At 32.2% G+C, this 12,892-nt stretch overlaps 1 protein-coding gene across 6 annotated transcripts in view; it reads right to left on the bottom strand.

The window, feature by feature from the left end:
- WDR5 (WD repeat domain 5) overlaps positions 1-12,892 on the bottom strand; it is a 90,120-nt gene that overhangs the window by 29,120 nt on the left and 48,108 nt on the right. For all 6 annotated transcript variants that reach the window (XM_031949448.1, XM_031949452.1, XM_031949453.1 and 3 more), the window contains 6 exons: positions 10,237-10,292; positions 8,304-8,350; positions 3,420-3,495; positions 2,349-2,382; positions 861-935; positions 266-353 (listed from right to left, as the gene is read on the bottom strand). In XM_031949448.1, the coding sequence (XP_031805308.1) occupies positions 266-353; positions 861-935; positions 2,349-2,382; positions 3,420-3,495; positions 8,304-8,350; positions 10,237-10,292 (376 nt within the window). The remainder of the gene's footprint in view (positions 1-265; positions 354-860; positions 936-2,348; positions 2,383-3,419; positions 3,496-8,303; positions 8,351-10,236; positions 10,293-12,892) is intronic.

Genomic DNA, 12,892 nt, shown 5'->3' with positions numbered 1-12,892 from the left:
TAAGAGATTCAAGAGATGAAGAGACAATTTTCATTAAGAGTTTATATACACACACACACAAACTGAGAACACTGTACATGGCCTGGTCAAAGCCAGAGAGAAAACACTGCTCGTTTTATGCCTTCAATGATGCAGAAAGATCAAAAGGGAAACAATCCATGGACAAGAAGCACCAGCACTGTGTTTACAAAGTGGGTGCACAGATGTCACATAGTTCAAAACAAAATAAATACAAATTTGATAATTTAGAAAACCTTCATCTCACCTGTATGGCCTTGTAATTTCTGTACGATCTCTTTTGTCTGAAGATTCCAAATGTAAACCAGGTTATCTTCTGATCCAGACACAATCCACTGGGATAAGAGGTAGGGTTAGAAACATCAAGGAGAGAAGTTGTTTCTCCAAATTTAAGTTGTCTATTATGCCCATTGTTGAAGAGTCATTTATATATTTTGCAGTGTATCAAGTCTGAAAATATCAATCTTGTGGCAGGCTTATGGAGTATAATCAAGGCAGACTTTAGATACATTTGCTTTTTTTTGGATTATTCAATTCTTACATAGAAGAAAATAGTTCCCCTTTCATTTTTATATACTTATTTGTGTACATATCTCCACTAAAAAGTAAGCTCCTTGAAAGCACAGATTTTTATGCATTTGTTTTTGTCTCCTGGGACCAAATACACAGCAGTTCCTAGATGAGTAACTTTATTATAGAATGGGTATTTTACATAAATTGAGTTATATGTCTTAGAAAGAAAGGTATCAATTGTCATCTAAACTTAAACACCATCACTTGTTTTAATCTCTCAACCACCCTTCAAAGATCCAACACTATAAAAACAGACACATGAAACATACCTTTCCACCAGTGACTGAAAAATTAGCAAAAATGCAGTATTTCTCATTTTTGTGACCAGTGTATGTCTTCAGGCACTGAAAGAAAAGAAAGTTATTTTCAGGTTTATCTTAGACTTATGGGAAAAATAGCAATTTATCCCAGAATCTCCATAAATCCACCATTTTATCCTCAATTTCATTTCAATCAGTCAATCCTGTACACAGAACACAAAGGCAAATGATCATTCATCAATGTAGTTCCATCTGTCTAAAAGAATCTGGCCATTTGATTTACTCTAATGATTCTTTGACCTTCCAAGTCAGGCAGTCTCATCCATGTTAATGGACTCTTTTTCTTTAGTATATTAACTACCTAGTAAAGTCAATGAACATTTATCTACTACATGGCAGGTATTGTGCTAAACGCTGGAGATACAAATACCTGATCTCTCTTCATACAACAAAGAGACGCCAATAAATCTCCTACCCTTCACCTTCAAAAGGGCTTCTTAAAAATAAGAGCAGCAGGAATTTGAAGAATGCTTTAAGTTTCACAAAGCCCTCTAAATATGCCATTATATTTCTGCACAGCATTACATTGAAGGAATTCATTATTAGGGACCAGATAGGGGGTTTTGCACGTGTGTGTGAGGGAGAGAAAGAGGGAGAGGGGGACAGAAATAGACAGAGAGAAAGATAGAGACAAAGAGAGATACACACAGAATCTATAGGCAGAAAAATCAAAGCTGAATAATTCTTTACCTTTGTGAGAATTTAAACTTTGGTCAGCATCACGTTGATATGACTGGAACAGATTCAAATAATTCTGCATTTTCTAAAGCATTTTTCATGAAAACTTTTATCCTGCTCAAATTGGCTACTCAAGTAACTTAGTCCTACTAAAATTTCAACATCTATGCCTTTTCCAAGCATACAGATATGCATCTACTTTTTTATTATTTACTCCTAAACCTGAGACTATATATTTAACTACCAATAGATGTATTATCCACTAAAATCCTCAGAAATAAAAAAGGACCTTTAGTTCTCAAAAATTATGCCATACCGAGTTATCAAGGCTTTGGTTATTAGAATGATGATAGATAATCTGACCTAAGGATCACATTGGCTATTCTAAAATTGGACAAGCTCATTACCTGATTAGCCATAAGATGCCAAATTTCTTAGCCAGACCATCAAAGACCATCTAAATCAGAAGGGTTCCAATGCATAATGGTGAAGGATACTCACATAAATGAAACTATAGATCCTTGAAATATTTTATTATATAGATATTTATTATCTCTCACAACTTTTATATTTAAGTCTCAATCTGTGAAATTAAATTTTTAGACGATGTGGACAACTCTATGAAGTACCTAGTTCTCACTAAGATTTTTCCTTTTAATCTTGAGGTAGTACTATCACATAATACCCAAAGTAGGAAATCTGATGGAATGAAACTTTTATTATGCCTCTATGATTCATCTAATTTAAACAAATGCTTACCTTCCCTTTGCTGTAGTCCCATAGCTTAAGAGTGCTAGAGATTAAGAGAAAGTAATGAATCAATTTTGATTTCAGGGCAGTGTGTTCAATTTAATTTGCTTTTTGTGCTGGTCTATTCAAAAGAAGACTTTCTACTAAAATGAGTACTTATATTTGAGTTTTACATTTTGTTTTATAAACAGAAATCTAGGATTACAAATCAAGATTATAAACCTGTTTTAATCATGTAACTCATTCTGTCAAAATGTGTACTCCAAACCTGCTCCCCAAATTAAAAATATTTGAGCTTATGGGGGGCTTACACAGCTAGTTAGCTTTTAACATTTATAAAAATCTCAGCACTGAGGAGCCTCCTAATATGATGAGGAATAATTTCCCACAATCATGACTACCATTCAGTACACAATCTCGATCATTCCAGAAATGTGAAGACAAAAATTCCAGTTGCCAGAATACATTTCATAGCAAACATCACAGTTCCTAATCAAGTCTATCCTGCAGCAGGACAAGGTGAAATTCCTATCTTAGAAGTAGGCTAACTTTTAACTCTTAATCCATGTAATTTTGCTATAAATCTACCTTATCCTACCAATCAAATATAATCAAGAAATTACAAATATTAAAAGCTATTTCAAAGACTAAAGTAGTGGGGCAGCTAGATGGTACAATAGACAGAGCACCAGCCCTGAAGTCAGGATGACCCGAGTTCAAATCTGGTCTCAGACACTTAATGCTTTCCTGGCTGTGTGATCCCAGACAAGTCACTTAATCCCAATTGCCTCAGAAAAAAAAAAAAAAAAAAAAAAAAAAAAAAAAAAAAAGAATAAAGTAGTGTCTACTAAACCTTATTCCAATTAGGCTTCCTAATGTAAATGAATGAGATATACTAGAATTACAGTTTGTTCTAACTCTAATACCCTAGATTTTAAGTACTTATAATCAATTTTACAATAATTTATTCTCCTTTATATGTTTGATTACTATAACTCCTGTAAAAATCTAAATATCAGTATGAAGTTCTTTTTGTAAATTTATTTTCTTACAAATGAAAAAAATATATAAAATACTTACTTGTCCAAAGTTGCAGCAAGAATGTATTTACCATTTGGAGAGAATTTCACAAAAGACACAGGAGGATTATCGTCATCTGTATTAAAAATTAGAATCTTAAAATACATTTTAAATGTTTGAGTCAATTTCTATTAAACTATGCCACTAATTACAACAAGAAATTCTGTGTAAGACACCATTACCAGTATTGAACACTATGGCTTTGTGGCTCTCTTTTTAAAAGAGAATTTGAATTTACTTTGCTGAAAAAAAATTTTTTTAAACGGGAAAAAATTAGATTTAATTGTTATTTCTTCAATCCTGAGATAAGCCACTTACTCTGTTTTTCTGTTCAAAAAAAAAAAAAAGAATAGTCTTAAAGTTTTCTATTTATATATTCTTTTGAAAATTTGGAGCAAATTACTATTTATAGATTTTTTTTAAAAAAATATTTTTAACTTCAAAAGTCCATAGTTTAAAATGCCAATAAGAAGCTTATCTCAAATATTCATTTCCTCCTCCCTGCATTCTGCTCTGTCCTAACCTCTATGATTAAGAGATCAAGCTCTTTTATATCTTGGTAGGAAAGAACTGATGCTTGGGGAAAAACAGTCAATGACTATTCACTCAAGTTCTGTGGATCATTTTCCTATTGGGCATTACATATGAATTACTCCATCTTTGTCTCAAATATTCTGGGTCTACTGAACACTTTACCACTGAATGATTAAAGCAGTACGGGGATAATAGACAGATAAGGAAGGAAGACCTCAGTACAAATTCCATTTCTGACCCTTATTATGTGACCCTAGCAAGTCACTGAAACCCTTAGCACCAGTTTCCAAAACTGTAAAATGGGAATAGAGATTATTAAACTCAATATTCTTTAAGGTCCACCTCTAAATCTAGGATACTAGGAATGATCCTGAGAAAAGCATACAAGCACTGACTTATAAACTCAAAATACTTGAAAAACAGCGCCAGTTTAAAAAGATTTGAAAAATGTTTCTGACTTCAAGACTTTCTTGCTATTTATTATCCTAATTTCCTGTATGATCCAAAGGTCATAATATCATTAATTCTTTAATTCTGTGGACAGAAACATTTAAGTTTTTTTTCTCACAAAAACTGGATTCCTAACCAAACTCTCACGATTTAAGACTAATTTTACCCTTTTACTTACAATCTATTTTAAAAGTGAAAAAGTATACCCAGAGTATTTGTGTACCATATATACTCAGCCTCAAGTAATATTGAAACTCATTTTCCAGTAGGTTAAAATGACCAATCAATCTTCAAAAAATTAGGGATAAATTGTAAAAGGTGTAAAGAATTCAAATATAATCCCTGTTAAATGTTCATTTAATCTATTCTATATTATTCTACTTAAAATGAAAAAACACAAGCATTTCTTTGGCAGCTCCCCCCCACCCCATACTGCTTAGCACGAATACCAATTATAGTAAAACTTCTATAACTAAAACTAAATATAAGATATCTAATTCTTAAGAAGCTTTCAAATCTAATAACAAAATAGCTTAGATTAAAAGCTAGTCTTGGTTTTAATGACATATTAAAACCCATACTCAATTGTCAAGAGGGCCTATTTCACCTATGAGAGATAGTTCCATAAAAACAATATAATAAAAATGTTCTCAAGTGAAGAAATCCAAGCTATCTTTAGTCATGTGAAAAAATGTTCCAAATCACAAAAAATTAGAGAAACGCAAATTAAAGCAACTCTAAGGTTCTATCTCACACCCACATTTGCAAAGTTAACAAAAAACCAAAAACATAATAGGAGTTAATACTTATACAGTACTCAAAGGTTTACAAAGCATTTTATTTTAAACTGACTAATTTGAACCTCATAACAATCCTATGAGGGAGGTGATGTCATTCTCATTTTTAATAGATGGAAGAAAAAAGTTAGGTGAATTGCTCAAAATCATATAGCTATTTAAGTAAAGGCTGGATCTAAACCCAAATCTTCCTGACACCAAGTCAACATTCTATTCACAAGTAGGTGCCTTACTGCCTAAAATGATAAATATTGGAGGGACTGTAGCAAAACCAGCTCATTGGTGGAGGGCAAATTAGCACAACCATCACAGAAAGCAATGTGGATCTAAACCTCAAAAGTTACTAAATAATCCAGCAATATTTCTACAAGGCTTATACCTCAAAGAAACCAAAGAATGGGGAAAGGTCTTATGTATTAAAAAATATTTATAACAATTCTTTTTTAATGACAAAGAAACAGAAATTAAGGGAGTACTCATCAAAAACTGAATGGCTAAACATATGGTAGGTCAGTATAGTGTAATATTATTGTGCTGTAAGAAATGAAAGAGGTTTTAGAGAAATTTAAGAAGACTTATATGAACTGATGCAGAATGAAATGAGATGTAGAACATCAACACTGTAAAAACAATTTAAAAAGACTTACAAACCACCAACACAATAAATTATAATTTCAGAAGAATGATGAGAAATGCTATCTACCTCCTGATAAAGAAGTGATAGCTTAATATGTATAAAAAGATCTTTTTTCCTGAGATATGATCAGCATGGGGATTTGTTTGTTTAAATATAATTATTTATTCCAAGATTTTGTTTTTCAAGGGAAGGGGAAAAGATAAAAAGGGAGAAAAAAAAGCACTTGATAATTTTTTAAAAAAGGAAATGTAAGGGGCAGCTAGGCAGCACAGTGGATAGAGCACCAGCCCTGAAGTCAGGAGGACCCGAGTTCAAATCTGGCTCCAGACACTTAACACTTCCTAACCGTGACCCTGAGCAAGTCACTTAACCCCAACTGCCACAGCAAATAAATAAATGGTTTTTGAGGAATGAAATTTAATTTAAAGCAAATCTTTGACAGACAAAATTTTGATTATAAAAATGTTAAAACAGGTCTTTGCTAAAACCTAAGCAAATCTAGGATTAAGCTACAGAAACCAGATTCACCAAAGAGTCTAAGATGTTAAGAAACATTTTAAGTGTATGTCAATATTATCTGAGATCCACAGAAGAAAGTATGTTCCAAAACATCTTTGGAGACGTATTCGCATTATAACAATGGTTTACAAAACAAGAATACAAACTGTTCTACTTCCCTACATCACACCCTGGTCCATATCCTCAAAATCAAGATGCATGAGGTTTCCAAAAGGCACAGCACTTGAATTTTCAAGGCAGGTTAATTAACTTTCTAAAAGTTAACAGTTAAAAATTAACAAAAAGAAAGATGAATTAATTTATCAAAAAAACAAGGACTAGAATTTAGAATTTCAGCTGGAGCAAAGTTAGGTAGAACCTCACCCCTGTTTTCTACCTACATAAGAGAAATAGGGCTCAGAATGACTATATTTATTCTATCATCAAGTTTATTCACAGAAAGACTGCATTCCAGACCTTTGAACCCTAGTTCAGAAGGGCTTTTCAGAATCCTTTTATTTCAGTAATCCCCTGAAGCCAAGTCTATACAAAATTATATAGTAGGCAGTTTCTTTTGGCTCTCCCTTATCCCAACTTTTAACAAACTATCAAAGATATTAGCTGACAAAAGACTTTAATAGAGTTGGGATAGGGAGAGGAAAAAAATACAGAATGAGTCCTACAAAAGCCTGGATGCAGTAGGTATGCAGTAGGTAATATGGTGCAGCAATGCATGTTTTTTTCTCCATACAGAAACTACAAGAAAGTATTAATTAACATTAATATATGTATAGGGACAAAGAAGAATTGGAAAATATAAATTAAGGGAGTGACACAGAGCACTCTAAGTGGATATACAGCCAAGAATAGACTAAAATATTTAATAAAGAGTCCAATATGGAAAAAAATAAACAAGATTTGTTAACTGGGAAGAGAAAAAAGAGGAGACTTCAAAAGGATATTTTGCTCAATTTCAAATGTGTATTTCTGTTTTTCAAAAGAAATTTTTACACAAATATAAAGGTCTTCCATAAAGAAAGGGAAAGGGAAGTCAGGCCTGAGACATAGAAAGTTATATATATCAGAAAATAAACAATGTTACAATAACCCCAGGAACTAGTAAAAATTAATGGTATGGGAAGAGGAAAAGAGAAGAACAAAGACAACAATGATAGGTAAGCAGCAATAAGAAATAACAGAGGAGAAATGTGAGAAGAGACCATTATGTTTGAACTGGAGATTATTGCTAGTGATCTCAGAAAATACACTAATCTATTAGGGAAAAAAAAGTGAAGAATAAAAATTGCCTCTCAAAAGAGAAATGGGATGCCATTTTCATAAACAGAATTATTAAAATATCACTTCAAGATCAGAGAAAGGGGAAAATTCTGAGGGAGAAATTCTATACTCATGTTGAGTCCTAGAGAGCTAGAACCAAGACTTCTTCCCCTTTATATTCCCTGAGTCTAGCAGAGCATGTACATATCAATATCATTTGATCAACTATAAGCTATGTTAAAGATACAGTGTTCAGAACGATGATTGTTGGGGGGAGAAATTAACGAGAATTTTCTCAGGTGATACAGCAAGAAACCGAGGTAATTTGAAATAAAAATGAATTTTCTTTTGTGTAACTTAAAGATCCAACTAACTCCTGGGGAAAAGAATGGGAAAAATAATGGGAAAACACCAAAAATACACCAATCTCAAATCTGATGTGATGTAGGAGAGAGATACATCAAAACCAGCCCCAAGAAATGTAAATGAAAGAAGTTAGAAAGGGCTAAAAGAAGTCAAAACCAAGCTCTTTATTTGCATTTCAAGCCACCAAATCAAGAATGGTTATTATCATAAGATTTCTTTTAACTAACCTCATTCTTTAGAAGAGAAATATAAAGGAGTAGAAGAAAAAATTTCTCAGGGAATCATGAATCATTACATACAAAAAAAAGTAAACTGTTTACTTACCAATAAGTGTTTTTAAACATTGACCTGATGCTGTATCCCAGATTCGACTTTTGAGGGGGAAAAAAAAGTAAGTTAATACAATATTAAAAAAATTAAGTCTTTATATTTTAAGGATTAAATTATAAGCCAAAATAATAAAAATCCATCCCTAAATTATTTTAGTTTTTGATGCATTAAATAACTATTTTAAAAAACAAGTAATCAAATACCACATTTGGCTTTGACAATTACTTAATAAATATATGTCCTGACTGATCTCCCAAAAATCGTTCTTAGTTCTTCAAATGCTTTATTTTTAAAATTGCTCTTAAATTTTTTTATAACCCAATCTAATGTAGTCAAGACATTCTTGATGACTGAACAGAATGATTTTATTTTTCTGCCTTTATACAAAGTGCAACTGTGAATATTTTTACAAAAAAATGTTGCCTTTTCTTTATACACTTGTCAATTTCTCTTAACTCTCTACCTTCCTGCAATTGAACCTTATTAAAACAATAATAGCTAGCATTTTGAAAGCAATTTAAGATTTTCAAAGAGCTTTACAAAGATTTCATTTTATTCTCACAACCAACTTTGGTGGTAAGTGCTATTATCCCCATTTTATTCTTTTTGTTATTATTTATTACCATTTAACAATGAGACTAACTTTCATTAAGTTGCTCCGATCACATTCACATTGCTTGTGTCTGAAGGTGAATTTGAACTTAGATTTATCTGACTACAAGTCCAGCACTAATCAATACACCAACCTAATTCCCCCCAGCAAAAGGAAAAACATTTAAGTCCAAGTTAACTAATGCCAAAATCCTGTCTGGCAATGAATTCTGCATTATCATCTATAGCCCCCCAGCTGGAAGGAATGTTCCTCAAGCCTATTCATCAACACTCTGCTTGACTTGTTTAATATTGTTTCAATATTGTAGCCATTTTATAAAATATTTTCTTGTTTCTTTTTTCTTTACTTTGCATCACATTGTACTAGTGTTCTTGTTTCCCTGAACTCATTTTTCATTGTTTATGGTATTATTTTCACATATCACAATTTGTGCAGCCAACCCTAGTTTATTTTCTTTCCAGTTTCTTGCTAACAAAAACAATACCACAAATATTTTATTAAAAAGTTTCTATTATGTGCCTTCATAGAGTACCTGCTCAATACTAGGTCCTTTGGGACAAAAGATAGGACCCATTAAGTCTCTTTCTCATATGATTGCAAATTATTTTCCTGTTTGGACCAATTCACAAATCCAAGATTAGTGTGACTCCACATTAACTGTTGTTCTGTTTATTGTCTTAGCCAATTTTAATTTATAAGAGTTTAAGGATGAAGTCTTAGACAACAGAATTGATATGTTGGAATATTCATTGTAATTTGTATTTAATGTTTGCATTATTCAAAAGCCCTACTAATGTGAACACCTGTTGTCATAAAATGAATTTCACTTTTGTTATTTTTTGTGAATCTAGTAGATGTTAGGAGATCTTAAAATTGTCTTGATTTGCTTTTCACTGTTTACTAAAGAATGTGAATAATTTTTTTGTTAATAGCTTACATTTTCACCTTTAAATACTTTTATCCTCTAATGTTTGGTTACTGGGGGAATATTTTAAATCTCATTTATCAGTCTTACAATTTTAGATCATGGATTTAGACTTTAAAGAGCCCTTAGAGGTATAATGCAATTTTTCTCTTATGGAGGAGAAAGCTGAGAGTCAAGGAAGTAAATAACTAGCTCAGGGTCACATAAATAGTAGCAGCAGAGATCAAGACTCAAACACCAACATCTAATAATTCCAAATCCAATATTCTTTCTGTTGAATCATGCTACCTTTTGTCAGACCTGTGTTTTTCAATGACATTATAATTATCACTCTGATATATGCAAAGAAATCGTATTAAGTCAGAGACTAAAACAAAGTTTATACTTACCAGAGACCATCATAACTACTTGATACTATCAAGGATCCATCACGATTAAAATGAACCTAAAAATGAACAAGAGATAAAGCAAACACTTTTTTTTTTTTTAAATCCATCCATTTATAGTCTATAACAAAATATTCTTAAAAGTTTTAACTTTCAGATATCTCAGCTGCTGTACAAATTGACATTAGAACTACAATTCAGGTAATAATTTTAAAAATAGAAATCCTGGATTTATGACTTAGTTTACTATATGATTCTCCATGAACTTACATGAACTGCTGAATCCAATAACTATTACTAATTACCCAACCTTCCCAATTTTTCTACAGTTCCAGACACTGTTGAATAATGCTGTCAAAACAACCACTCCGGAATCCTCAGATGTTTTTTCCTCTGTGAGCTTTCAAGACATTTTTCTCTCTCAATTTTTGGTTCTCCTTCTAAGCTGTTCTTTTCCAGTCTTCTCAAATAAATCATGCTTCTCTTCATGTCCTCTAAGGATATCCCACAATGTTCTTTCCCTTCACTCACTTGTTAAATCTTATCACCTACCATGAAATCAACCATCACCTTTAGATAGATTATTTCCACATTTATATATCTAGTTTTCATCTTCTGAACTCTATCACATAACCAACTCCCTAAAAGACATTTTCAGCTAGAAATCCCATAAAAGACAAAATCATGGCCAAAACCTAACCTGTTAGCCCCAACCCGAACCCAATACCCATTCACCCCCCAAATCCAACTTCTTCCAAGCTTACTTTTTTGTCTTAACATTACCATCTTTCTAGTTACTAAGATTTAGAGTCTTAGTCATTTTCAAATCTCTACTCTTTCTCAGTCCTTATATTTATTCAACTGCCAAGTCCTTTGACCCTAACTCTAAATGCTATATCCATCATCCCATCTTCTAGACTCAAAACTCTAGTTCATGGCATCACTTGAACAACTTAAAAGCCTAAATCATCTTTCTCTTTCTACTCTCTTTATTTATCTTCCAAAAAGTTACAAGCTAATATTGATAAGAAAACTGGCCCTATCTTCCTCATTCCAAGCCTCCAATGGCCCTCTATTTCCTCTAAAATAAAATACAAAATCCTCAGCTTAGTATTTTAAAGCTCTCTATAATTTAGCTTTCAGCTGCCTTTCAAAACTTATTTCATATTACTCTCACTCCCACTTAGACCATCATCTCCCTTCTCTGTGCCTTTGCATAAATAGGTTCCCCATGCATGAAAATGTATTCTTTCCCTCTTTAAGTTGAAAAATCTACAAATTCCCTCAAAATATAATTCAGGTGCCATCTCTTACATGAAGCTTTTTCTAATAATAACTGCAGTGGTAGTAATAAAAGCAGCAGCTGCTAGCATTTTATATAGTACCCATGTGCTAGATATTAGTTAAGCACTCTTGAAATATGAAATATTATTTTATTTTATTTGATCCTTAATAATCTTAGGTTGATGCTTTTATGATACCCATTTTGCGGTTCAGGAAACTGAAACAAGCACAGATTAAGTGACTTATCTATACTCACATAACTAGTAAATGTCTAAGGCTGAACTTGAATTCAAGACTTCATGCCCAGTACTCTATCCACTGCATCACCTAGCTACTGCAGTTATATATATATATATATATATATATATATATATATATATATATACACACACACACTCTTGTCCTCCTAAAAGTTTTTGTATAACTTTGAAATATGATGCTTATGTTATTTGCTTGCGTTTTGTTTTCTTTCTCAGTTTTCCTTTTTCTGCCTTCTTGATCTGATTTTTCTTGCACAACAAGGGTAACTGTATAAATATGTATACATATATTGGATCTAACATGTATTTCAACATATTTAACATGTTATTGGACTACCTGCCATCTAGGGGACGGGATGGAGGGAAGAAGGGGAAAATTTGCAACAAAAAGTTATACTAGGGTCAGTGTTGGAAAAATTACCCATGCATATGCTTTGTAAATAAAAAGCTTTAATAAAAAAATTTTTAAAAAAGAAAAAGAAACATGCTGCTTCTAGTAGAATTTAAGTTTTTTCCTCAGAGATAGTATGCCCATTATGTTTCAGGAAGATAGTATACATAGACAAATGTATTTGGTATACTTAATTTATTGGTATTCATTTATTGGCACACCTAATTTAGTCTAGGATTCAGTAAATATTTATTGAGAAAATCTAAAGGTAGTCCTAACTTTTATCATCTGCCAGGGAAGACAGATATGTATGCAAATAACTCTATTACATCACCCTCCCATTCCATATTTTCCTAGGGGAGTGCTATTTACATTAGAATAAGTATGTCCAAAGGACCACCAGATTGGGTCTGAATTACCCTCTCAACTTGGAATATGAATAGAATGCTTATTTTAGTTTCAGTCTCTCCATTTAAAGCACTGAAATTAATCTGCACTTCTCTTTGGAAATTAAAATTGGAAATTTGAAAATTAAAACCTTGTCCTTTGTCAAAGATAAGTAGGCCTCATGTAAGATATCAATATCGCATATCTCTTTGTTCAAAGAGCAATGCTAAAACTCTTTAGTAGATATGTGAGTGTGGGCAAGTTACTTAACCTCTGGTTGGTCTATGCATCCCACCCAAAGTGGCCATTATTCCCAATACCATGCTCTAATCATATC

This window comes from Sarcophilus harrisii, chromosome 2 (genome assembly GCF_902635505.1).
Source record: "Sarcophilus harrisii chromosome 2, mSarHar1.11, whole genome shotgun sequence".
In the NCBI taxonomy this organism is placed as follows: Eukaryota; Metazoa; Chordata; class Mammalia; order Dasyuromorphia; family Dasyuridae; genus Sarcophilus; species Sarcophilus harrisii.
Note: the sequence above shows the minus strand (reverse complement) of the source record. Positions and strands in the feature narration are given on the sequence as shown.